Below are 27,777 nucleotides of genomic sequence, written 5' to 3'. Positions count from 1 at the left end.
TTTGCCAGAGCAACGAAGAAAATGTTCCTTTTTTTTATTGCATACCTTACCGGTTTTCTGTTTTTCCTCGTTTTGTATTTTTTAAAAATCACATTTGCCTGTGAAATATTTACATCGTGGCAGAGAGCCGGCCGTGCAAGAGAGGACGCAGCAAGCGCTTCCTCTCCCCCTCCCTTTTCGTAAAGCAAGCCCCCCCCCAATCCCTCTGGAAAGCGACCCCCCCCCTACGCACACATACATACTGATTCATGCGCTTGCATCACCCAGTCCGTAAAAAGGAAGGCCTCTTAGGCACAAGTTCCTGTGAACCCCACTTTTTAGCCTGCACCATAGAGAGTTGAGAAAAGTTAAAATAGTGGGGCCAAATGGAGGAAGGGGGGAGAGACCTCCACCCCCCCCCCCGCCACCTGACTCCCCAGGGGCTGGATTTCCCCAATCAGCCCTTAAAGCGAATGTGGCACCCGTCCCTCCGACAAAGAGGGAGGGTTTTTGGAAAGCACCCGCCGAATATTGCATGGTTAACCTGGGAGGTATTGCGGTCAGTTCGGTTCGATCTTCCGGATTTTTGCGTCGGCGACTTCCGATCCGCCGAGCACCCCTTTTCCCCCACAGGATCGGAACCAGCTCAGACGTAGGCAGACTCGCTTGACTGCGTCCGTCCGAGCGTAGGCACTTGAGCCAGCGAGGAGATGTCCTTCTTCCGCACCTCGCAGATGGATTTCCGCCTGGCCTGCACGCCCCGGATGGCCGTCTTGATCTTCCGCCAGCCCAGGTGGTTGAGCTCTGCCAGGTTCAGGAGGACGCAGATGCCGCTGACGGCGAACATGAAGACCAAGAACACCGTCTTCTCGGTGGGGCGGGACACGTAGCACTCCACTTCTTTGACGCAAGGGTAGCGGTCGCACTCAAAGATGGCTGGCACGTTGAAGCCGTAGAGGAAGTACTGGCCCGCCAAGAAACCGATCTCCAAGGCATTGCGGAAAACAACCTGCAGGAAGAAAGTCCTGCTTGTTTATTCACAACATTTGGAACCGCCCTTCCGGCCTATACAGCCCAGAAACCACACAACACCTCAGTCCCAGTGATTCCGGCTGTGAAAGCCTTCGACAATACACTGTATTATTGTTTTGTTATTATTATTATTGCTGGCATTAACATAGTTTTGTATGCAAAGTGGTATTTGCATTGTTTGTTGTACTTCAACAAACTTTATAAATTTAATCACTTTTTGCGTAGCTGTTTTTCCCCTTTTTGCCACATGACATTTTCTGTAACCTGTTGTGTTGTTTACTTAGGTTCGTAAGGTAAACCAGTTAAACCTTTCTGAGCTTGTGGGCACATTTGAAATTTTGAAAGACTAACACGACAGCCGCGGAAGGCAGACCTGAATGAAATACCTCACACCTCCCAGGAAGAATGAAAGGCAACCACACATTGAATGGGGACAGCCCAGGTGTCCTGACCCGCTAATGGAAAACCCTTTGATCTGAACAGGTGCCACTGATAACAACCCCTGCCTTACAATGGCTCCACCCACTTTCTGAAATGGCTCCACCCACTTTCTGAAAAACGTGGCAGGTACCAAGGGAAGTCTCAGGGGCACCAAGATGCCCACGGGCGCCATGCTGGCGAACCTATGGCACGGGTGCCAGAGGTGGCACTCGGAGCCCTCTCTGTGGGCACGTGTGCACAGAGTTCGTCATGTGATAATAGTGTAATTATTTCAGGGAGATTATTAGCATTAAACCTAAGACCTAGTTTTGGGGAAGCAGTGTAGGTAACCCTGTTAAGCGCTGTTAAACCCTACTGATTTTCCTGGAAAGAACTAAAGTAAGCTCGGTTGCTGGCAATGGGGCTTGCTTCTGAGTAAACCCTCCTAGGGTCGTGATTCACCCATTCGAAGCGTTGCACAGTTGCTTCAAAGCAAAGCCACCAAACTACCACCAAACTTACTCCTGAGTAACGCGCCTCTTGGAGCCAACCAAGCCCTTTCCTCACAGCTTGTGTAGGGTTTTTTTTTTTCTGTAAAGCATACCTGGGTTTGATGTTGGAAACGTGTGTGCAGATGGGTGGTGTCAGAATCCTAGGCTTACACCTGGGGAAGAAGGTAGTGCCTTTGGTCTGCAGGTAGTGGTAGTCACTATTGGCCATGCTCTAATGAGCAGCAGTGGCGTAGTGGTTAAGAGCAGGTGCACTCTAATCTGGAGGATCCAGGTTTGATTCCCAGCTCTGCCGCTTGAGCTGTGGAGGCTTATCTGGGGAATTCAGATTAGCCTGTGTACTCCAACACATGCCAGTTGGGTGACCTTGGGCTAGTCACAGCTCCACGGAGCTCTCAGCCCCACCTACCTCACAGGGTGTTTGTTGTGGTGGGGGAAGGGCAAGGAGGTTGTAAGCCCCTTTGAGTCTCCTACAGGAGGGAAAGGGGGGATATAAATCCAAACTCTTCTTCTTTTTCTTCTAAATTGCCATGTTGGCACTTTGCGATAAATAAGTGGGTTTTGCAGTTTGGGCACTCAGTCTCGAAAAGGTTCGCCATCACTGGATTAGGTAGTTCTTTAGATATGTTGGCCCCAAACCATAAAGGCTTTGAAGCTAGGTTTACTGGGGGATGGTAAGCTACTGACAGAGGTGTCCTTGAGCCTGAACTCTTATTCTTTATAAGTTATACATTTTTATCTTGCCCTATACCTTAAGGTCTTAGGACGGGTTGTAAGTCTAGGACAGTTCATGAACTACAATTCCCATCAGCCCCTGCCAGCATGGCCAATCTGATGGGAACTGTAGTCCATGAACCTCTGGAGTGCCATAGGTTCACCACCACGGGTCTAGGGACTAAGTCGGGGGAAGTTCTCCAAAATAGGCGCTGGCTTCACAATTCATGTACACATTATGCTGCGGGGTGGGGAGAAAACTCCCCACAAGAATATTCAGTCCGGAATCCAAAATGACTCGACCTATGGTTACTCCTGACCTCCATGAATAATTGTAAGTGGGGCAATAACTCTAGACTTTCATAAAGAATACAGAAATTTCACAGAGAACTCCATTAATGCTTATGAGCCAGGCTGGCTAAAGGGAGGCCTCCAGGTTCTGGGGCAGTCTACCTCAGAACGTGAGTGGCTGGAGGACAGAGGTAAGAAATGCCTGTTGCTTTCATGCCCGGCTGGCAGATGTCTGAATGCGTCTGCCCAGCTAATCTTGCAAACAAGGCCTAGGCCTAGGTTAAGGTGACCAGATGGTCACCTTTGTGAACTGGGATGGGCGGCCGCGCATGCATGCATGCATATGTGCGCAGCCGCAGGAGCGCACAGCCTTCTGGGGCCACGCGTGCGCTCGGGAGGCTGCCGCACTGCCTTGCGCCCCAGAAGGCAGTGTGGCAGCCTTCCAAAATCGGGACACTGGAAATAACCCGTGGGACACGGGACAAATTGTTTGAAGGCGGGACTGTCCCGCCAAAAGCGGGACGTCTGGTCAGCCTAGCCTAGGTACATCTTAAAGTTAAAGGTAACCCCCTGTTCAAACACCGGGTCATTGTCGACCCACAGGATGATGTCATATCATAAAGTTTACTAGGCAGACTATATTTATAGGGTGATTTGCTGTCGCCTTCTCTAGTCGCCTACACATTACCCCCCAGCAAGTTGGGTGCTCATTTTACCGACACTGGAAGAAGGGCAGACTGAGTCAACCTTGATAAAGATGAATGAACCACATACAACAAGAAAACAGGACAGAAATACAAAAAGCAGCAAATCAATTGTTGTATATGGGAAAGCAAGGCGTATATTGTGATGTAGTAATCAAAAATTAATTCAGGTACATGCAATATATTGGAAAAAGCTGTAAAAATTCGCAGGGTTGTTTTTTTTTATATATATAAACCTTTAATGGCATAATTAAAACAGCAGCAATATACCAGAAAAAATGGCGACCTCAGTGTAATGATACAATCTCCAGTACAGTTATAACCGTTTGCTGATGACAGAGCACAAAAAGTGAGCCAGCGCTTCCAATACACTTGCAGAACCACAATCCAACATCGTTACCACAATTGATAGATTAGTATTATCAATGGGGGGTTTTAGCCACGGGTTTAGATATTTGTTCCTGGCTAAACTGTGTAACGGGCAGTGTATGTATCGATGTTGGATTGATTCTTAAATGCTTGAACTGCAGGGACAAAATCTTTGGATTAAAAGGCACTTTCTGTATTATTCTACCCTGAGTGGTAGCTGGAAAGGAGAATATTTGCACCTGTGAAGGGTCGGGGCTGCGTCACAATTTGGGTTCTAAGACCAAATGGAAATACGTGGACATGGTATAGGGGTTAGTAGTATACCCAAGTGCTAGGGAGAGCGGCGTTTATTAGACTGATGCATCAGGTGACTATACTCACGAGATCATACAATCTCTTGATAGTCAGCTTTGGCTCATTGGCATTCATTAAAACCAATGCATCAGGATAGACCCATTTCATGGATTTCGCCTCAACAAAGGACCACCACTCGGTTTTGGCTATGAAAGAAAGAGCCTGAGTAGGTAAAGCTTTTTTATGAAGCAGTTGTTAAAAAACTGTCATTATCAGAATTGGAAGGTCATGCACCATGCTCTTGTATGGAGTAGATGTTGGCCCACCTCCAAAGTGGGCATATGGGACTGAGTGGGGCAAGCCTGAGAGTATACTATAGAAAGCATGACTAGACTCTTTCCATGTCGCAGCTCAATAGCGTATCCACAGTGGGATTCAGTATAGTAATTGCATGAGTGATTTTAGCATTAAATGCCTTAATGGCTGCAGGTACAAATTCATGACCTTTGGTGCGAAAATAGCGGCTAATGGCCTTGCAACTAAGTTTGCTTGATTCAATGGCTTGCAGGGTTGTTGTTAACTGAATTTGTAAGATACAACATAGACCAACTGTACTATAAAAAACAACACGTACATCAACATATTTGCAAAACTATCATAATTTTAGAAGTGATACACATTGCTAGTTAAGTGCTATACCATTTAAAGACACAAGTTCCATGAAAGAATTTATGTGGGTTCCAAATGAGTTCCTCTAAAGGAAGCCCATTGTAATTCCAATAGGTAAGTAAAAAATGTCCGTTTGGATCGACAGGTCTTGCATGACTAGGATATGAGAATGACTCCAAAAGTTTGTACTGGATGGATTTTCAAACCTGTATATATAAATCAAGCGTGGCCGTGTCGTACTCACGGTTTTGATACAAATCTTCAGTAATGAACTCACTATATGCCGAGTCTCAGCAATCAGTAGAAGATGGATGTTTTCAATTATAAATCACCATATAGCAATGGTGGCGAACCTTTGGCACTTCAGATGTTATGGACTACAATTCCTATCAGCCCCTGCCAGCATGGCCGGGGCTGATAAGTATGATCCATAACATCGGAAGGATCGCCTATCTTTCTCAATATCGTATCCATCTGAGTATAACACAAGGTGGATATGCGCAGGATGCGTATTTCATTCATGGATCTTATAACACTGCCTATTTCAGTATGGAACAGCAACCGGCAAACAGAATAGGTGGATAACACGTATTTCATTAATGAAAATCAATGAGTTGCCATCTCAATGAAGAGGGGCAACAGGGGCAACCAGCAAGCCAGCAGGTAACAACTTAGGTCAAGTTCCTCATTAAGTCCTCGTTTGTAACTGTCCAGCTTAAATATCCATCTGGATTCCTTCTGGAGAAGTATTTTTTAAATATCTATCATCTCATTAGAATAAGATTGATATGTGTATAGTACTACGAATTTAAATTCCTTTTCTGAGTGATGTTGTTCTAGGAAATGTCTGGATAAAGGGGCTTCCAACCTGCAGCTGTTTTTTTATGTCTGTCCTGTTTGCTTGTTGTATATGGTTCATTCATCTTTATCAATATGGCGTCTTGGCAAGGTAGTTTTTCTTATAGTAATGATGATATTGAACGTATTCTAACTAAGGTACAGGTAGAGGAGATGGTACATTCCCAATTTGACCTAAGTTGTTATCTATGAATGTTATACCTTTAATAATATGGTACGCCTGCTGTGAATCAGCTGTATGACTAAGATAAAAGCATGGGAATCACTGAATGAAATCATTGCCACACCTCTATAGAGGTTTATTTATTTATTTATTTATTATTTCGATTTTTATACCGCCCTATCTCCGAGGGGCTTCGGGCGGTGTACAACAACAACAAAAAAAGGTTATCTGCTAAACTACATGATGTAAGTAACAGGGTGATTTAGAAGTAATCCTTATTGTTGGATTTTTCTGCCTTTTATATAGATATTTACAGATATTTATTTTATCAATTATACAGATAAGCGTTTGCGCTGAAGAAAAAATGATTGAAAACGTGTTCTAGCGCGCAATACGTTTTGCTTGCCGGTTGTCCCTCTTCATTGAGATGGCAACTCATTGATTTTCATGAATGAAATGCATGTTATCCACCTATTCTGTTTGCCGGTTGCCGTCCCATACCGAAATAGGCAGCGTTATAAGATCCATGAATGAAATCGCTTGATCTCGCCTATCCACGCCGTTACGGAAGCCCGGATCCGATATTATATGGTGATTTATAATTGAAGACATCCATCTTCTACTGATCGCTGACAGTTTTCGGCATATAGTGAGTTCATTACTGAAGATTTGTATCAAAACCGTGCGTACGACGCGGCCACACGTGATTTATATATACAGGTTTGAAAATCCATCCAGTACAAACTTTTGGAGTCATTCTCATATCCTAGTCATGCAAGACCTGTCGATCCAAACGGACATTTTTTACTTACCTATTGGAATTACAATGGGCTTACTTTAGAGGAACTCATTTGGAACCCACATAAATCCTTTCATGGAATTTGCGTCTTTAAATGTTATAGCACTTAGATATTAGAATAATTAGCAATGTATCATTTCTAAAATGATGATGGTTTTGCAAATATATTGACATACTTATTGCTTTTTTATAACACAGTTGGTCTATGTTGTACCTTACACATTCAATTAACAACAACCCTGCGAGGTTGAGTTTTACAGCTTTTTCCAATATATTGTATATACCTGAGTTAACCTGGAGCCAGCTACCTAAAACCGACTTCCTCGTGGATCAAACTTGTAGTTTGTCATCAGATACAAGTCAGAATGGAGATCTGAGCCCTTATATCCCATTCAGAAGGTAGAAGGGGGATTGCAAAGAAGGAATTTGGGATGCAGGGGGACAATGAATGCTGAAATCAGCAGAGGAGGTGTACTCACGGGGAGAAAAACAGTACCTGCAATGAGGTAAAGACCCCTCTGTCTCTGTTCAGCCCTAGGGAGGCCCGTTGTTCTGAATTTGGTACCATCTAGCTCTGCTACTGGACACTTTGAGCAGCAGCCAGGAAACCAAAGAGGCGAGAGCCAGGGGAACATTGGTGCAAATGCATCGGTGCGGTAAGCCGTGAGGGCTGCTTGGGGCGGGGGAATTAATAGCGATGGCAGGAAGCGCAGGGAAGCCTGCTCCTGGCTCCCTTCCTCTCGGCCCGGCGAGCTGGTCCCTGGATTACTAAGCAGGGAAGAGGTTTTCACCCTGTTTTTAGAGACCCTTTCAGGGGTTGACACCAGAGGTGGGATCCAGCAGGTTCTCACCAGTTCCCGAGAGTGGGTCACTCATTATTTGTGTGTGCCGAGAGGGGGTTACTAATTGGTCTGCTTTTCCGCTAGGAAATCCCATTAGGGTCCAAAAAAATCATAAAGTCCTGTTGTTTCCTATGTGGCTGGTTAGCTTAAGGTAGAAAACGGGATAATTCTCCCTGTTGTTGGGCTGTTTTAATAACATGTTTTAGAAATAGGCAAGTTCCTTGTTTAAGGAAAGTATCCTTCTTTTGATTTCTAGAAACAAAATTAAGAATTTGAAAGTATGGCGCATTTGACAGGCAGCCAAATTAGGAAAGGAGAAGTATTAGTTGTTTCTGTTGGCAGTGGACGATAGGACTTGCTACAATGAGTTTAAATTATGGACAGAAAGATACCAGCTGGAAATTAGGAACTTTTTTTACAGTAAGAGTTTTAACAGTAACAGAGAAATTATTAATGCCCCGCTTCCGTGAAGTGCCCGCCACTGCCGCAGCCTCACTTCAGCGTCCCATTGGCGCTACGCCACTGTTTGAATCCAACCGCCATGGGAACCTGTTACTAAAATTTTTGGATCTCACCACTGGTTGACGCCATGGGTGCTGAAGAAGAGGGCGCCTTAACATTGAGTCAAGAGACCCCTCATCAAGCAGTGGGGCTTCCGTATGCCCCATGGAGAGCTCAGTCAGCCCGGCCTCTTCCCACTTTTGCAAGCAAGCTTAAGGCTTTCACAGAAGCATAAAGCTGGGAGGGGCGATATAGGAAGGGGCCGTCTAATGCAGGATCAGCCTAGAGCAGGGGTCTGCGCCCTATGGCTCTCCAGATGTTCATGGACTACAATTCCCATCAGCCCCTGCCAGCACAACGCTTGCTGTAAAAATTCTTTTCCTAAAATCCAGTCGTTTCTGCCTTTAAATCTAAAACCTGTCATTGGCCAAGTCCTCACCTTCTGGCCAACAGCAACAGCCCCTTGCCTTCCCTCCAGAAGTGACAGCCCTTCAAATGCTGTGTCGAACTTCAGCGGCCCTCCAGATGCTAAGGTGGACTACAGTTCCCATCATCCCCTGCCGGTATCATGCAGTGTTATAAGCAATTCCCCCCCCCCCCCAATGTGACCAGCTGCCTTCCCCAAAAGTTTCCTTATAGCATATAGCATATTCTCCGACAGAAAGAGGCTCTCCATCGACTCAAGCTGAGGTATTTCACTGCTTTAACTGGAAGGGGCAGGAATTGAACCGGAGGCCTTCCGCATGCCAAGCCTACGCTCCTCCACCACTGAGCCATGGCAGCTCTCCTAAAACATCGATCTCAAAACGGTAAAGAACAGTTCCCACTAGTGCAGGCCCAACACTGACATCAGTGGGATTGGGATGCTGTGTGGTTTCCGGGCTAGAGTGAAAGCAGCGTTCTGGCAGTGATTCTGTTTGAATGTTGCTTTTCTGCATCTGTGGCTGGCATCTTGCAGATCCTCTTCAGAAGATGTCAGCCACAGATGCAGCGGGAACTATCAGGAGAGAATGCTGCCAGAACACGGCCATACAGCCCGTAAACCACACAGGACCCCAGTTATTCCGGCCGTGAAAGCCTTCGACAATACATCCATGAGATTGTAAGAACATAAGAACAAGCCAGCTGGATCAGACCAAAGTCCATCTCTGCTACTCGCAGTGGCCCACCAGGTGCCTTTGGGAGCTCACATGTAGGATGTGAACGAATGGCCTTCTGGCGGCTGTTGCTCCCGATCACCTCTGGTCTGTTAAGGCATTTGCAATCTCAGATCAAGGAGGATCAAGATTGGTAGCCATAAATCGACTTCTCCTCCATAAATCTGTCCAAACCCCTTTTAAAGCTATCCAGGTGAGTGGCCATCACCACCTCCTGTGGCAGCATATTCCAAACACCAATCACACGTTGCGTGAAGAAGTGTTTTCTTTTATTAGTCCTCATTCTTCCCCCCCAGCATTTTCAATGAATGCCCCTGGTTCTAGTAGTATTAGAGAGAAAGAGAGAAAAATTCTCTACTGTCGATTTTCTACTCCCATGCATAATTTTAGTAGACTCCCCCAATCATATCCCCCCTCAGCCACCTCCCTCTCCAAACTAAAAGAGTCCCCAAGCGCTGCAGCCTCTCCCTCATAGGAAGGTGCTCCAGTCCCCTCAATCATCCTTGTTGCCCTTCTCTGCACTTCTTTCTATCTCCTCCAATATCCTTTTTTGAGATCGCTACGACCTCAGAACTGGACACAGTACTCAAGATAGCTGTCACATCTTCACTGTTTTATATATGGCATGACAATCTGTGCAGTTTTATTATCGAATTCCTTTTCCTAATGATCCCCATAGAGCTCGCCTTTGAAGCTGCCATGCATTGAGTTGACGATTCCCATGGAACTATCAACTTAAGACGCCTAAATCCCTTCCTCTCTGGTCTGTGACTGATAGCACTGACCCCTGTAGCGTGTATGTGAAGTTTGGCTTTTTTGCCCCTATGTGCATCACTTTACATTTTACTATGTGCATCACTTTACATTGTCTGGGAAAGATCTCCTGTGTCATTCTGTCAGGGTTCCCACCACGCCAACTTCATTAGGGATGGAAAGGGGCACTGAGTCAGAATCACCTTGCGGCAACCCAGCAGGATTTTCAAGGCGAGCAGGGGTGGGACTGTGTAAAATGGTGCCCCCTCCTCTCATAACTGTGCCCTGCCCCTGAACTCCTCGTGGACTTTAGGAAAGGGGCACACGTCCCATTGTGTCCCTGCTCCGAACTCCATTGGGGGTGGGGTGGGGAGCTGTGAGCGAGAGGGGCAGCTGGGCCATGCGCTCCCCAGGTAACCTTCCCAAGTAGTGCCCGGAGCTCTAGCCCCTCCACACACGCCCTCGCTACGCCACCGAAGGGAGAGACATTCAGAAGTGTGTGTAGAAACCTCTGTGTAGAAACCCTGAACTTCCTGGATGGTCTCCCATCCAAATGCTAACCACGGGTGACCCTGTTTCGATTCCGAGATCTGACGGGATCGGGCCAGCCTGGGCCATACAGATCAGGGTACTGAGCTCATTGTAAACACTCTGACCCGCAGGGACAGGTTAGGTTGCATGGCAAAAGACACTTCTGCCCGGCCCTCTGCCCCAAATCATGCAAACCAGCACGGGTCCTCGGAATTACTTTACCTAGCATCGTCCAATATAAGTAATAAGAAACACCGATCCTACAACAGACGGCTAGCTCTCACCCGTATGTCAGCTGGGCATATTCAAATGGGTAAATAACACAGATGCTCTTGTGTGCATATGTGCAGAGACTGAGCAAGTTCTTTCTAGTACAGGGGCCTGCTTGAGTGTGGAACCGGATTACCCAACCAGGGCTAGGATGTTCTTGACCTTTGGCCCCTGCCTGGTGGAAACCTCTGCCCGGGAAGACCAAGGACCTGCAGGATCCGGTGCGATTCCACACGGCCTGTTGGACCGAGCTGTTCCACCAGATATAAGGTTGAGACAGTTACAGTAATATCTACAGTATACCTTTAACTTGTTCAGAACTGTATAAATGTGATAAACTAAAACAAGTTGGTAGAATGGAACTATTTACAATTCTGGCAGCTTAGGAAAACTTGTTAAGCTTCACACATCTATCAACAATCCCCTTTACAACATAACAGAACGGCCTCCTATTTGTAGCATCTGACCAATCCAGACCAGAAAAGAGTTTTCTCACTCGCTCGCTTCAATGTTTTCCCTTCTGCCATACAACGAGGTAGATACAACAATCTAGGAATGTGCAAAAGGGTGTGCTCGTGTGATGCAAATCAATTAAAAACATTAACTCACCAATTGTTCTGTTGCCCCAAATCGGCAAGTATTAGAATTAAATACTCTAGGTTGCTTTCTATGATACCTAGCGAGCTGGACGAACTAAGCAGACTATTGTTTTTATTAAATAACTCTGATGCCACAATCTGTAAAATGGCTGCGAATTTTCTGCTGGAAATATCCCATAAGCAATAGTATGTATGAATCAACTTCATTTGCTATATGTTGCAAGTTTGCATTTTGATGTGACTTTGATGTGATTTTTTATTATTTAGGCCAAATAAAGGCTGAATGGAAGAAATATCTACAGTAATATCTACCTGGCCTCCCCTCCCTCCCTCTTTCCCTCCCTTTATTTAGAAGAAGAAGAGTTGGATTTATATCCCCCTTTTCTCTCCTGCAAATTCCTTTCCCTTCCCCTCTCACAACAAACACCCCGTGAGGTAGGTGGGGCTGAGAGTCTACAGAGTGCTGCACTAGCCCGGCGCTCTTCCAGCTGGCATGTGTTAGAGTGCACACGCTAATCTAGTTCACCAGATAAGCCTCCACAGCTCAAGTTGCAGAGCGGGTAATCAAACCCAGTTCCTCCAGATTAGAGTACACCTGCTCTTAAGCACTACGTCACTGCTGCTCCATTTATTTATTTTTCCTATTCCTATCCTGCCCTATCCCCTTCCTCCCTTCCCCTCTCACAACTGGAAATGGCCCCCGCGTGAGGTGGTGGTGGGGGACTGAGAGCTGCCCGTGAGTGCTGCTGTGTCTAGCCCAGAGTCACCCATCTGGCATGTGTTAGAGTGCACACGCTAATCTAGTTCACCAGATAAGCCTCCACAGCTCCAGTGGCAGAGCGGGGAATCAAACCCGGTTCCTCTAGATTAGAGTAATAATCTTGCTGTTTTACCACTCACGCCACTGTTGCCCATTCATTCTATCTATCTATCTATCTATCTGTATCTATATCTATCTATCTATCTATCTATTCATATCTATCTATCTATCTATCTATCTATCTATCTATCTATCTATCTATCTATCTATCTATCTATCTATCTATCTATCTATCTATCTATCTATCCATCCCCTTCCCCTTTTCCCTACTCCCATCCCTGTAGCTTCCTTATTTCCCATTCCCTCCCTCCCCCTCACTGTACGTAGACGACGAGACTGAATTAACAGCCTGGTTTTTATATTTTTACATGTGAAAATGTAAATTTTAGGTTTTATTCTTGTGATTCTAGTTTATTTATATTGCACGTACGATGTTTTACACGTGTCGGAAACCGCTCTGAGCCAGAAGGGAAGGGGTGGTATAAAAATCCCATGAATAAGTGAATCGTGGGAGGTCATTAGGTGAAGCTACATACACTTCCAACCTTGGGCAGTCAAGCGGAGATCTGAGTGCTGGTCAGAGAACTGGCGGAATTCTACAGCTGCTTCTGGGTGATTTCCCTCCCTTTACTGAATTGTAGCATCCTTCACAGATGCCTGCCTAATCTTTTCTAAATCTCCAGGAAGATGATCCCACAATTCCCCATGGCGGTTTGCTCCTTTACTGAACTTCGTGTTCCTAGAGGGAGAGGCTTATTACCTCTGGTCTTCTGCACAGCACAAATATAACATCTTGAGGGCGTTATAAATAGCGTTTTGGGCAGTGGTGGGATCCAAGAATTTTAATAACAGGTTCCCATGGTGGTGGGATTCAAACCGTATGAAGCGCCAATGGCTGTGGGTAATGACGTAGCGTGTGCCGAAGGCATTCCAGGGCGGGCATTCTGGGGGCGGGGGCTGTGGTAAGGACGAAAGCCGCTCGCGCGCCGGGTCGCTTAGGCTGGAAACAAATGCACGCAGGGCTAAGCAGGCTGCCACGACGCCGGGTGCACCTCCTGCCAGACTGCTTCAAGCTCTCCGCGCTGTTGCTGAGAGAGAGTGGGCTTAACTAAGGCCAAAATCAATGGCAAAATCACCCATTAAGTAACCCCCCTCTCGGCATTGACAATAATAAATGAATTAGTAACCCACTCTCGGGAACCTGTGAGAACCTGCTGGATCCCACCTCTGGTTTTGGGGAAGAACTCTGCACAGGACTCTTCCCCAAAACTACTTCAGCCCATCACGTCCCTCTGTTTTCCAAAAACCGCCAAACTAGTGATCCTTCTGCAAAATCCCGGGTTGAAGATGCTCCCACGCAGGGGATGTTTTATTTTTTCCCACCTGCTGGCCAATTCTCCCTTTTGTTTTCCTTTCTGCTGCCTGCCGTGTCGCGGAGATTTTGCCTGCCTGCCCTTTGGCATGAGTTCAGCCCGGCACTCTTGGATTCTCTGAGCCCTCATTTTACTTGTAGTCCCCCCCCAAGCACGCGTTTCTCCTTTGGCAGCTTAAGTATTCTCTTCACCCACAGATCGACAATAACACACTCCTTATTGCCTGACCGTGGCAAGAAAGTCCCTTTCTCTCTCTCTCTTTAAAAAACAAAATACTTTGGGTAAGCTGAAGAGGCACGGCTGATTTGGATTGCCCAGGGAAAACCAGGATGGTTGCGAGGGTTCGTTTCTGTATGCCTTCGCAACTACGCATGCGTTGTGCAAGCGTTTTGGTGCAAAGATGTTTTGGTGCAAAGACGTGAAAACAACCTGAATTGTTTTCATGGGCTCAAATCGCTTCCTGAACTTGTAAATGGCACACATGCGATTGGAAAAAAAGAAAAGAAAACGGATTCATTTATAATGATTGGAACTCATTCTAAATATGCCATGTGGAATCCACCACTGTTTAAACTAGGACTACAGCAAGACCAGTAAGAAGAAGAAGAAGAGTTTGGATTTATATCCCCCCTTTCTCTCCTGCAGGAGACTCAAAGGGGCTGACAATCTCCTTGCCCTTCCCCGCTCACAACAAACACCCTGTGAGGTAGGTGGGGCTGAGAGAGCTCCGAGAAGCTGTGACTAGCCCAAGGTCACCCAGCTGGCACAATGTGTGGGAGTGCACAGGCTAATCTGAATTCCCCTTGTGATCAGCTCTCCACAGCTCTGTGGGCGTGCAGGAGCTGGGAATCCGTTCCCGGTTTCTCCTGATTAGAATACACGGCTCTGCAACCTCCTACGCCACTGCTGCTCCTGGCTCAGTAAGAGCCTGACTCAGAGAAAGGACCATTTCCTCCCACATATTCCTGCCCCAGACTTGAAAGCAAAGGAAGAGACCCTCCAGATTCTTCCACCAACCTAAGAAGCTTGTCTGTTGGGCAGATGAGTCAGGGTCTTTTTGGTGGCAGCCCCGCAATTATGGGACAAATTCCCCAGGGCGCCACTCCTGGGCCGTTCCCTCTCAATTGTTAGGAGGCAGCGGAAGACAATTTCATCCAGGTCTGCATTTAATTAAAACAGCCCTAAACTGTGATTTTCCGTTTCAGTTTTATATATTTTGTTTCTGTATCGGAAGCCACCTTGAGCTCTGCAAGGAAGAAAGGCAGCTAATAAATGGACTGTTGTGTGGTTTCCGGGCTGTAGCATTTTCTCCTGACATTTTGCCTGCTTCACTATCATCAGATCCTCTGAAGATGCCAGCCACAGATGGTATAAAACGTCAGAGGAAGAAAAATTTCCGCTACTAGAACACGGGCCGTATTGGCCTCGAAAACCACACAGCACCCCAGTGATCCGGCCGTGAAAGCCTTCGACAAGCTAATAAAAGCTTTAAACAAATAAATAAAAATTCCCAGGGCTGCCAAACACACGATAGGGTCTGCAGAGGCAGGTGAAGGGGTGGTCCTCTGGCCTCTGTTAAGGTTGGGGGAGTGGGAGACGGACAAGTTATTTAACCTCTGAGGGAACGGCAGCATTCAAATGGAAAATACACGTGCTGCAGGGATATTCTTGTTATGGGTTCGTTTTTAAAATAACGGTGGCTCTTTTAGGCACCACTTCCCCTCCTGCCATCCCTCCAATTTTGCTAGCCCAGGGGTCTGCAACCTGTGGCTCTCCAGAGGTTCTTGGACTACAATTCCCATCAGCCCCTGCCAGCCTGGCCAATTGACTGATGGGAATTGTAGTCCATGAACATCTGGAGAGCCACAGGTTGCAGACCTTCTGCACAGGCAAAATAATGCGTTTTCAAACCACTTTCACAACTGTTTGCAAGTGGATTTTGCTATTCCGCACAGCTTCAAAGAGAACTGAAAGCAGTTTGAAAATGCATTATTCTGTATGTGCGGGATGAGCCTAGCTGTCATAGCACAAAGCTTGCTCCCAAAATTTGCATGAATTTGTAATTTGCAGGTGGGCGGGGTGTTTTTAGTTAGCATGGTGGTCACCCCTGGCATGGCACTTAGCGCCTGACATCTGGAAATGGCCCCAGATTGAGCTTAATAGGTCCCTCCCGTGGGCCTAACCCTGGCTCCCTTCTAAACACCCCATCTCAAAGCGACCTGTGCCCTAGCAATTCAAGTGTCAGGCTATGCTTTTTGCTCAAATCGAGTGGGGGAAAGTCCTTGGAACCCCACTCCTTTGAACACAGCCTAGAATAGCATTGGCCTGACATGCTGCAGCATAACGCTGTTGGCTCGCATTGAGTTTCTCATCCGTTAAGACTCCAAAATCTTCCTCGCTGCTGGCATGCGTGGGGAGGGCAATTCTGGGGTGCGTGGGGGGTCTAATAAGTAAGGAAATTCTCCATTATTACAAATCATTGACTCTATGAAAACCCTTACAGAGCTTGATAAAGTAAATATGCCCTTAAACTGTAATGACCTTGACTGTTGTCTCGCAGTGGCAAAGTTTCTGGCTGAGGTTTGCGAACTGAACTTATGATCCAGTGTGAAGTTTTATCTAGTAATTTCAACTGTATTTACATTGTATGTTCTGTATGCCAATAAAGGCTTATTGAAATTGAAATTGAATTGAAATTCTCCATGGTGGGAAACCGCCCCTCCCAAATCTGACCTGGATGATGTAGAAACGGGAGATGCCCTCTTGGCGCTTGACCTTGGAGCTCTTGGGGGGCCGCATGGGGGTGCTGGGGATCTCCTTCACTTCCAGGCAGTCGGGTTCCTCTTTGGACGAGCCATCCGGGTTCTGGACCAAGATGCCGTTGACGTTCTTCACCTTCCTGCCGTCGCGAACGCAGTCCTTCTCCAGCAGCGGGTAGAGGAAAGAGTACCGGCGGTCGCGCTGCTTGGCCGACTGGTGCACGGAGTAGGTGATGAAGCAGAGGCTGGGGGTGCAAACCAGGATGATCTGGAAGACCCAGTAGCGGATGTGCGAGATGGGGAAGGCCTTGTCGTAGCAGGCCTGGTTGCAGCCCGGCTGGAGTGTGTTGCACATGAACATCGTCTGCTCGTCCTCGTAAACCGTCTCGCCCACAATGGCTACGATCAAGATGCGGAAGATCACCACGACTGTCAGGAGAATCCTAGGGAAGGAGGAGAAGAAGAGTTTGGATTTATATCCCCCCTTTCTGTCCTGCAAGGAGACTCAAAGGGGCTTACAAACTCCTTGCCCTTCCCCCCTCACGCCCTGTGAGGTAGGCGGGGCTGAGAGTGCTCCGAAGAACTGGGACTAGCCCAAGGTCACCCAGCTGGCGGGTGTTGGAATGCCCAGGTGAATCTGAATTCCCCAGATAAACCTCCACAGAAGGCCATTGCTTTCACCTCCTGCACGTGAGCTCCCAAAGGCACCTGGTGGGCCACTGCGAGTAGCAGAGTGCTGGACTAGATGGACTCTGGTCTGATCCAGCAAGCTCTGTCTTATATTCTTAATGTTTTCCAGTTACCCTTCTGTATAGATTTGGCTTTCTCTCTTTCTCACAATACTAGAACCAGGGGGCATACACTGAAAATGCTGGGGAGAAGAATTAGGACTAATAAAAGGAAACACTTCTTCACACAACGTGTGATCGGTGTTTGGAATATGCTGCCACAGGAGGTGGTGATGGCCATAGCTTTAAAAGGGGCTTGGACAGATTTATGGAGGAGAAGTCGATCTCTGGCTACCAATCTTGATCCTCCTTGATCTCAGATTGCAAATGCCTCAGCAGACCAGGTGCTCGGGAGCAGCAAAAGCAGCAGCAGCAGCAGCAGGCCATTGCTTTCACATCCTACATGTGAGCTCCCAAAGGCACCTGGTGGGCCACTGCGAGTAGCAGAGTGCTGGACTTAGATGGACTCTGGTCTGATCCAGCTGGCTTGTTCTTATGTTCTTATGTTCTCACAGCTCAGGTGGCAGAGCAGGGAATCAAACCTGGTTCCTCCAGATTAGAGCACACCTGCTCTTAACCACAACACCACTGCTGCTCCAGCGGCAAGAGACTACAAAGAGGCAAGAGACCAGAAAGAGATGAGAGTCTGAGAGCTCCCCGGGAGAAAACCTTGTCAAAATTGCCCGGCTGCGTGTGCGGACGCTGTCTTTTATGTCTCGTGCAGACGCAGCCCAAGGCTTAAATGAAGCCAGACGCTCTGTCGACGGACAAACAGAATGGGGTCATTCAGACTGTACTGTAAGGAAAGGGTTCAGAAATTAAAAGGAGAGGGACTCTGGCCTGCACTGCCGTGTTGTTGTACTGTAGGTATGCTCCAGCTTAGGTAGTCTTGTGCTTCTTAACATGTCATGTTTATTATTTTATTTACTTCATTTATATCTGACCTTGCTCTTGGCACGACCTCTTACCCCAGCCTTCCTGTAAGTTCTAATGGCGAGATTATGAGATGCACACGGAGCTACAGTATTCGCAGGTGCCAACCTGCACATGGGCAAAGTCAACAACGGCCCATACACGTGCTTTCTCCGCTGCGGCCTCCGCCTTGTGCCCAAGAAGATCAGGAAGGTACCTGCTCTCCTGGCTTTCCGCAAATGATACAAAACTGAATTTTCAAGAAACTCTTTCCGCATTGGAAATAGTGTTGCCTTGGATGAAATGTTTCAAAAACTTATTTGGATAAGGAATTAGGGACTGTGACTTCTACTGCTGCCTGTAGCTTACAGTAAGTAGGATCCTAACCCTGTTCAAAGGAGAGCCTAATGCTCGCCAGGTTTAATGTTATGCCTTCTGCCTTGTTACATGGCAGATTTAATAAGCAAGAAAAGGCTAAAAGATTGTGCCCATGTAACGATGGCTCAGTTGAATCTCTGGCCCACCAATTACTTCACTGTCTCAGATTCAAGGAAATCAGGTCCAAGTATGTGAATCTTACTCCTTTACATTTACCCGATCTCCCCCGATTTAATTAGATTACACGACTTGTTGGACAACCCTGATCCTTCTCTCTGTATGATAGTGGCAGACTTTCTCCTGGAAATTACCAAACGCCAGTAGATTTCCTTCGACCTAACATGTATTTCCTGTATTGTATATGCTTTTTAATCCATTTTTTATTATTGTTGTACTGCTGTCTATGCCAATAAAGACTTGCTTCAAAGTAGGATCCTATTATATAATTTTTGCACCATTTAATGGGTCTAGTTCATACTTATGCTACTCTTCAAGTTCTTTCTGGTTGCCCCCAGACTTCTACAGTCCTAATGAACTGTTCCTCGAATGGTTCAGGTGGGTTTTCCGGGCTGTGTGGCCGTGGTCTGGTGGATCTTGTTCCTAACGTTTCACCTGCATCTGTGGCTGGCATTTTCAGAGGTGTATCACAGAGGGGAGTCTGTTACACACTGTGTAAACACAGGGACAGAGGGACGCACTGTGTAACAGACTTCTCTCTGAGATACACCTCTGAAGATGCCAGCCACAGATGCAGGTGAAACGTTTAGGAACAAGATCCACCAGACCACGGTCACACAGCCCGGAAAACCCACCAGAAACAGTTGAATCCAGCCGTAAAAGCCTTCGACAATACATTGTTCCTCGAATGTTCAATTTTGTATTCGCTGCCTCTGCGCAATTTGCCTTCCGCCCATGAGAAAAGTGGGCTATAGATGAGATAAGTAAATAACCACACTCAAGATTCATAGGTTGGAATGGACAATAGCTCAGCCTAGTAACTACCCTGTTTCCCCGAATATAAGACATCCCCTAAAAATAAGACACAGTAGAGGTTTTACTGAAGTGCGAAATATAAGGCACCCCCTGAAAGTAAGACATAGCTAAGTTTTTGTTTGGAAGCATGCCTGACAAACAGAACACAGAAAAATAAGACGTCCCCTGAAAATAAGACATAGCGCATCTTTGGGAGCAAAAATTAATATAAGACACTGTCTTATTTTCGGGGAAACACGGTAGGAGGGAGGGTTTGGGAGAATATGGAGCAGAATTCCTGTGTGGTCACAGTCGTGGCAACAGGCACAGATGGCTTTAAAAAGGGATTAAATCAGTTCATTGAGGCAAGGTCGTTCAGTAGCAACTAGCCCCGCTGACTAAAGAGAACCTCCACATTCAGCCTATCTCTGAATACCAATGCTTGAGGGTAACAGTGGGGAGGCCTCACTCTCAGTGTCCTCCTCCCTGGTCCTTCAGGGCAACTGGATGTCCACTGTGAACATAAGAACAAGCCAGCTGGATCAGACCGGAGTCCATCTAGTCCAGCTCTCTGCTACTCGCAGTGGCCCACCAGGTGCCTTTGGGAGCTCACATGGAGGTGAGAGCAAGGGCCTTCTGCTGCTGCTGCTCCCGAGCACCTGGTCTGCTGAGGCATTTGCAATCTCAGATCAAAGAGGATCAAGACTGGGAGCCATAGATCGACTTCTCCATAAATCTGTCCAAGCCCCTTTTAAAGCTATCCAGGTTAGTGGCCATCACCATTTCCTGTGGCAGCATATTCTAAACACCAATCACACGTTGCGTGAAGAAGTGTTTCCTTTTATTAGTCCTAATTCTTCCCCCCAGCATTTTCAATGAATGCCCCCTGGTTCTAGTATTGTGAGAAAGAGAGAAAAATTTCTCTCTGTCAACATTTTCTACCCCATGCATAATTTTATAGACTTCAATCATATCCCCCCTCAGACGTCTCCTCTCCAAGACTTCAATCATATCCCCCCTCAGACGTCTCCTCTGTGTGAGACAGGATGCAGGACTAGACGGACCATTGGTCCGATCCAACAGGGCCCCTCTTATGTTCTTATATGTTCTATTGCCAGCCTGGAAGGGGGGCATCTGGTGGGTTTTGCTGTACGTTGGAAGAGATGCAATGCTTGTGACTTTAAACACACTTGATCTATGGGTGCATTTAGAGGCGGCACTGAGCGGGTTCTGGAAGATCTTGAGGGAACACCTGAGCACATTTGGGTCAGTCCATTGGGGACAAGTCTGCTGTACTCAGAGGCGAGAGATTTAATGGGTCACAGTCTGCGTCGCTAGGGAAAAGACACAACCCCCCCAGCTGAAAATACCTGATTTTGTCAACGAAGTGTCTGATCCCAAACCCAACTGTGGAATGACCCAGCAGCAGGGGGGGGAAGAAGGAGGAGGAAGAGGAGGAGGAGGAGGAGGAGGAGGAGAAGGAGGAGGAGGAGGAGAAGAGGAAGAGGAAGAGGAAGAGGAAGGAGAAGGAGAAGAAGAAGAAGAAGAAGAAGAAGAAGAAGAAGAAGAAGAAGAAGAAGAAGAAGAAGAAGAAGAAGAAGAAGAAGAAGAAGAAGAAGAAGAAGAAGAAGATTATTTACCCTTCAACCTCATGAGGAACCGGGCTCAGAAAATGATAATACATAATAATATAAACATACATAGAGGTTGGGACTGTATTAGGGTTACAGTTCTGGGGTTAGAGTTCTGGAGTTAGAATTCTGAGTGATCCCTTGCTACAGAGGATGGTCCTTCAGGAAGAACCGCAGGGAAATATGGGCAGGTTGGCAGTTTTGAGAGACAACAATCCCTCCAGCACAGTGTTTTAACAAAATAAATGTGGAGGGGTGGCCTGAAAATCACATCGCCAGGAGCGGGAAACGCACAGGGATGAGTTAGGTTTGCTTGGCTTGTAAATGCAAATCGAAATAGCACTCGGCACATGCCCAGAGGTACTCTGCCATAGGAAGTTCTGTGGTTTTATCCTGGTTCTGAGTCAAGGCCTCTCTGTTCTAAAGATGGGAAGAAAGGGAACTTCCTGTTCTAAACATGTGAAGAAAGGGGAGGCAAATTTTGAGACGCAGCCCTGGAGTTGTGGGAAGATTGTTGACAGAAGGCGTTCAGGGCCTCTGGTGTGTTTGTCTCTCTCTTCCTTTGTGGTCTGCACTCCATACGGGACATATATTGAGTGGGCGCAAGCTCGCACGCGAGAGAGAGGACAACTTTTACACGAGGACAACCTGAAGTCTAAACCGGAAGACGTCTTGGCCGCGAACCTTCTGACCCAGAGAGGAGGCCAAGGTTTGGACTTCGCATTATCTCCGTGAAGTTGGGCTTGCCAGCCTGAGAAAACCTGGTCGGGTGCATCAGAAGTGCTGCAAATTCCTGGGACCCGGCCAGTTAGCTGGAGATACTGAGGGTCTATAAACAGCACTTGGTGTTTTTGAAGATGAGGATTCCTCTTTTTAAAGGAAACGGGGAAGCCAAAAGGAAGGGATGCCCCGTTGGGCATCCTTTAGATCAGTGAAGGGAGGGGGCAGAGCCAATCTTTTGGGACTCGTTAGTTTGGCGAGGAGACGTCTGAGGGGGGATATGATTGAAGTCTATAAAATTACGCATGGGGTAGAAAATGTTGACAGAGAGAAATTTCTCTCTCTTTCTCACAATACTAGAACCAGGGGGCATTCATTGAAAATGCTGGGGGGAAGAATTAGGACTAATAAAAGGAAACACTTCTTCACGTAACACATGATTGGTGTTTGGAATATGCTGCCACAGGAGGTGGTGATGGCCACTAACCTGGAAAGCTTTAAAAGGGGCTTGGACAGATTTATGGAGGAGAAGTCGATCTATGGCTACCAATCTTGATCCTCTGATCTGAGATTGCAAATGCCTTAACAGACCAGGTGCTCGGGAGCAACAGCCGCAGAAGGCCATTGCTTTCACATCCTGCAGGTGAGCTGGTGGGCCACTGCGAGTAGCAGAGTGCTGGACTAGATGGACTCTGGTCTGATCCAGCTGGCTTGTTCTTATGTTCTTTTGAAGAAAGGTGAATGAGCGGCGCAACAGAAGAGCAAAATCGGAGTTCATAAAAGCAAGAAGGTGTGGGACAATAAAGGGGAAAAGAGACCAAAACCTGGAATCAGATAGGTTTGATGAAGGGAGCTTCGGGATGCTTCTCCGCAGCATCTAGGTACGGTTGCCATTGGAAACAGGACGCTGCAATGGATGGACCAACCGGCTGACCCACTAGCACTAAACAGTTAATTTTTCTCCATCTCTCCTCTATCTATCCATCCCAGCATCAATCCATCTGCTTTCCTGCCTTCTCCTTCGGCTCATTTGGTTTGATTTTGAAGTTCCCCTCCCAAAACAACCTGGTCCCACCATGACCCCCCCACCGGCTGCCCCCCCCCCCCAAGGTGGCTTCCCAAAGGCCACAGCCAAAGAAGGTCTATCACCTTTTGTATGTGGGAAGAAGGGGAGGAGACAGATTAAATGGGGGGGGGGGGAGAGACACCTGGGGGACGCAAAGGAAATAAAACAGGGTCTTAAGAGGTAATTCCAAGCAACCATTCTTGAAAGGAATCCAAAGAATGTCTGTCAGTCCCACAAAACTGACTTCTCCCTTCCTTGTCTGGTCAGTTCTCACTGCTCCCATTTCTGTTTCTGGCCAGCTTTTTTTGGATACTCAATGTGTCAGGGAAAGGGGGCATTCTGCACATGCCCAAAGGCACTCTTGTTTTGGGGTTTCCATGTCTGCCTTTCCTCCTTGCGCCCGCGCGCTTTGACTCGCAATCCCATGCAGGCTTTGATGCCTCTGGCATTGAGGCCATGGCCACTGGCGGCTCCTAGGGGCAGGGACCTTTCTTGGGCAACATCTTCTCCCTCCCCGCCCCACCTCAGCCAATGCGGCGCTTCAGACCCCTTCTCGAGGGGGGAGACACCCCCTAGCCCTCCCCTCCCAGTGGTCACTCATCCCTGTCCTGGCTGCCCCCCCCCCCGTGGCAACGAGGGAACAAGCGCTCCTTCGGCAGAGCACAAGGGAAGGGCTACCGGAAAGGCGGGCTGGGCAAGGGCCTCCCGGCACACTTCGCGCCTCCGACCACTAGGCGCTACTCCCGGCTAATCTCCTCCACCCGGATGCGAGGGATCCCTTGGCGCAAAGCCGGGCGGCTCTCGTAGAGGGGTGACCAGGCCGGAGGGAGGGGTATTGCAAAGGGCATTCCCAGAAAGGCAGCTTGCCTATGCCCCCCCCCCCGCCGCTCCCCCAGGTGGCAAAGCTGCGGCGGCCCCAATGCCAAGGCGAAGGACCCCCCCCCCTCTCTCCCCGCGCGCTGCTTGCCAAGGCAGGGAGTCTCAGGGAGGCCCCAGCCCCCGCCCAGCCCCCCGCCCCCCCCCCCGCCCCCGGTCCGCCGGCGCCCACCTGCCGATCATGGTGGAGTGCTGCTGCACCGCAGCCTCCAGGAGCCGTTCCAAAATGGTCCACTCGCCCATCGCTCCGGCCGCCGGGACTGCTGCGCCGCGGGACGGTGGCCGGCGCCCTCCGTTGCGCCCCGGCGCCGCTCAGCGCCCCATCAGCTGCGGGCGGCGGCGGGGGCGGCGGCGGCGGCGGGGGGGCGCGGGCGGCCGTCGGGGGGCTGGGGAGGGCGCCCCTGCCGCATGCTGCTGCCCGGGGTGGGGAGGGGGTGGAAGGGGGGGGTCTCTCTCTCTCTCCGCGCCCCGCCCGGGCAGCCCCCGCGCTCTCTCGCTCAAGGACGCCCGGCCGGCTCAAGCGCCAGACGCGCGGCCCATCCGCGCCAAGCGCCCCCGGCCGGCCAGCCGCAGGGCACCGCCGGAGCCTCGCCTCGCCTCGCCTCGCCTCCCTCCGCGCCGCCTGGCGACCGCTCCTCGCCCCGGCTGCAGAGGCGCGCACCGGCCCGGCCTTGCGCACGCTCGGCCGTGTTGCGGTGCAGGGGTGCGTCGGGCACCTGTTACCGCCTGCTCGGGGAGGAGGGAGGGGGGCGATTGGGTGCAAAGGGGGAGGCAGGGGGCGGTGGCTAAGCAGGCCCTGCCTCCCCCTCCGCCGTGCAAACCCGGTTGTGTGTGTGTGTGTGTGCGCGCGCGCGGGGGGGGGGGAGGTCGTGAATTCCGAGCCGTCGTTTTTTTTTTTTTTGTGGTTGTTGTTGTGCGTGCAATGGGAGGCGCGCGTGGGTTGCGGTGCATGTCTCGCCGGCGCGCGTGTTTCGAGGCAGAGATGCCATGGCATGCCTCTCCGGGTCGGTGCATGCAGGGTGCATGCAGAAACCCACCCCCCTTCCCGGTCCCCCGCGCGCGCGCCTCGTGGCGGCCTGATGCAATCCGCGGCCAGAGGATTCCGGCCTGGCTCGTGTGCATGCGGTGATGCCGCTGCCGCACATGCTCGCCGCTGCGGTGGAGGTGGCCCGCAGCGCGTTGCCTCCCTTTGCAGCATCGCTGCTGCATTCGTGACTGCAGTCTGTGGCAAAGAGTTTGCAGGGGGCCTGTCCTTGCGCAACCTCCGCTGGCTACTGCTGCTCGTGCTCTAGAAGTGATTCCCCCACCCACCCGCACAGGAGGGCCCCCAACATTGCAGGATGTCTCTGCCTGCAAGAGTCCACGTTTCTTGGGGGCATTGCAGAGGCAAACTCCACACACTCCCCTTATGGAATGCAGCTGCAGGCAGTCTCTGCCCCACCCCACCCCAATGCGAAGAAGAAGAAGAAGAAGAAGAAGAAGAAGAAGAAGAAGAAGAAGAAGAAGAAGAAGAAGAAGAAGAAGAGGAGGAGTTTGGATTTATATCCCCCCTTTCTCTCCTTTAGGAGACTCAAAGGGGCTTACAATCTCCTTGCCCTTCCCCCCCTCACAACAAACACCCTGTGAGGTGGGTGGGGCTGAGAGAGCTCCGAGAAGCTGTGACTAGCCCAAGGTCACCCAGCTGGCACAATGTGTGGGAGTGCACAGCCTAATCTGAATTCCCCAGATAAGCCTCCACAGCTCAGGCGGCAGAGCGGGGAATCAAACCCGGTTCCTCCAGATTAGATACACGCGCTCTTAACCTCCTACGCCACTGCTGCTCACAACTCCGCACCTACACCTCAGGAATGGATATTCACCCCAGTTTGGCCAATAAGTCACAACTCCCCACCTACACATCATGCCAACAGTCTTAAGCATTCAGAGGGAGAAAGTTGCACAGCAGAGGGGGGGGGGGCAGGTGGGCAATTTCTTCCCCCTACAGGACCAGGGGTGTATCTGCTGCTGGGGTTCTCTCTGGACACCTGAGTTGCTCCCCAGCCGGCTTGCTTGGAACTTTGCATTTTGACACATCTGTTTGTGGGGCCCTGCCCAGCGCGGCCCCCCCCAATTTGCCATCACCATTTGAGTGGGATTGAGAAACTGATCTGGTCTTTTTGGTACGCCGTGGGTGGGTGGGGCAGGTGAACGGAGCGTTCAGATTTCCCCTCCCCACTCCAGGGGTGGCCCTCAGAGTACTCCTCTCCCTTGTAAGCAAACCATCTCTTCTGGGGGTTGCCAGACCTGGTAATTCTCCTCCCCCCCCCCCACTTTTAGGAGTGGTTTCACAATAGTCAACTCCTGTAGTGATCTATAAGCTCCAGGTGGAGGCTTCAAGTGGTTCAGAATCACAACAGATCTCTGGCTGACATAAAGGAATGCTTTGGGAATGGGTTTCTACCGCATTATACCTCCCCCCCTCCCCCGCTGAAGTTCGGCTTCGCTCCCCAGCCCAAGGTCACCCAGCTGGCGTGTGTGGGAGTGCACAGGCTAATCTGAATTCCCCAGAGAAGCCTCCACAGCTCAGGCGTCAGAGCGGAGAATCAAACCCGGTTCCTCCAGATTAGATACATGAGCTCTTAACCTCCTACGCCACTGCTGCTCTCTTTTAGCCTGCTTTACTACCCATAGGTTGCCCTCCTGTCCAGGTTATTCCTCACAACCCTGCGATGTGCTTTAGGCCCCAAGAGTGACACTGGGCCCTGTCGCTGAGCCCATGTCAAGCTGAGACGAGTCCCGGGGTAACCGCTACCCCACGTGGCCTGTCATTCTTGTGGAGTGCAAATTGGGCTCTGTGATGCAGTGGCCGGCTCGGAGGAGCAAGGGCCCTTTTGTGGGGAGCAGGATGTGATATGTCTTGGTCTTGCGTGCGCGCAGACTACCTGTGAGGATGCCGTGGGCCTTCTGTAGACCTTTCCTCCGTGCTGTCGTTCAACTGAGCACGCTCAAAGAATGGCTGGAACCACAGATTCTCAATGGTGGGTCTCAATGGCTTCCCTTCCTTTCTGTGGGGGAAGGTAAACAGGCAGCCGTTTGGGACTTAACAGGGCTGTTTCAAGCGGAGTTCTCTGTGTGTGCCTGTGTCGCAGCTGACTTTTGGCAACCCCGTAGGGCAGTGATGGCGAACCTTTTCGAGACCGAGTGCCCAAATTGCAACCCAAAACCCGGTTATTTATCACGAAGTGCCAACACAGCAATTTAACCTGAACACTGAGGTTTTAGTTTAGAAAAAAAGTTGGCTCCAAGGCACACGTTACTTGGGAGTAAGCTTGGTGAAGCAACTGTGCAACACTTTGAATGGGTGAATCATGACCCTAGGAGGGTTTACTCAGAAGCAAGCCCCATTGCCAGCAACCGAGCTTACTCCCAGGTAAAGGATTGTGCCCAGGCTAGCCTAGATGTGTGTATATGGGGGGTGATTTTCCGCCCCGCCCCCACATGATGAACTCTGTATACGTGTGCCCACAGAAAGGGCTCTGAGTGCCACCTCTGGCATCTGTGCCATAGGTTCGCCACCACTGCCGTAGGGCACAGGTGTCAAACTCGCAGCCCTCCAGATGTTATGGACTACAGTTCCCATCATCCCCTGCCAGCATCGCTGGCAGGGGATGATGGGAACTGTAGTCCATAACATCTGGAGGGCCACGAGTTTGATACTTGTGCCGTAGGGCATAGGTGTAAAACTTGCATCCCTCCAGATGTTATGGACTACAGTTCCCGTCATCCCCTGCCAGCATCGTGCATCAGCATCATGCTGGCAGGGGATGATGGGAACTGTAGTCCATAACATCTGGAGGGCTGCGAGTTGACACCACTGGTTTTCAAGGCAAAAGAGACATTAAGAGACGGATTGCCATTTCCTGCTTCCACATCAGGGGTCTGCAAACTGGCTCTCCAGATGTTCATGGACTACAATTCCCATCAGCCCTGGCCAAGTGGCAGGGCTAATGGGAATTGTAGTCCATGAACCTCTGGAGAGCCACAGTTTGCAGAACCCTGGCCTGTTCCACGTGGTCCGAGAGAGTTCTGAGGGAATTGGTGAATGATCC

At 49.3% G+C, this 27,777-nt stretch overlaps 1 protein-coding gene across 1 annotated transcript; it reads right to left on the bottom strand.

The window, feature by feature from the left end:
* LOC125434132 (gap junction delta-2 protein-like) lies at positions 1-24,462 on the bottom strand. The gene is made up of 3 exons (XM_048499123.1): positions 23,862-24,462; positions 16,381-16,849; positions 1-988 (listed from the first exon to the last, which is right to left on the bottom strand). The coding sequence occupies exons 1-3, from the start codon at positions 23,930-23,932 to the stop codon at positions 626-628; spliced, it is 903 nt and encodes a 300-aa protein (XP_048355080.1). The 5' UTR covers positions 23,933-24,462; the 3' UTR covers positions 1-625.
* Between the last annotated feature and the right edge of the window lie 3,315 nt (positions 24,463-27,777).

This window comes from Sphaerodactylus townsendi, linkage group LG06, assembly GCF_021028975.2.
Source record: "Sphaerodactylus townsendi isolate TG3544 linkage group LG06, MPM_Stown_v2.3, whole genome shotgun sequence".
Taxonomy (NCBI): Eukaryota; Metazoa; Chordata; class Lepidosauria; order Squamata; family Sphaerodactylidae; genus Sphaerodactylus; species Sphaerodactylus townsendi.
The sequence above is the reverse complement of the archived record's forward strand: the minus strand, read 5'-3'. Positions and strand labels throughout refer to the sequence as shown.

Bases quoted from the DNA above. Each gene is read 5' to 3' on its own strand.
- LOC125434132 (XM_048499123.1), bottom strand. From the start codon at position 23,932: ATGGGCGAGTGGACCATTTTGGAACGGCTCCTGGAGGCTGCGGTGCAG. The intron at 16,850-23,861 runs GTGGGCGCCGGC...CTCCTTCCCTAG, and splicing joins CACTCCACCATGATCGGCAG to GATTCTCCTGACAGTCGTGG. The intron at 989-16,380 runs GTCAGATTTGGG...TTCTTCCTGCAG, and splicing joins CCCGTTTCTACATCATCCAG to GTTGTTTTCCGCAATGCCTT.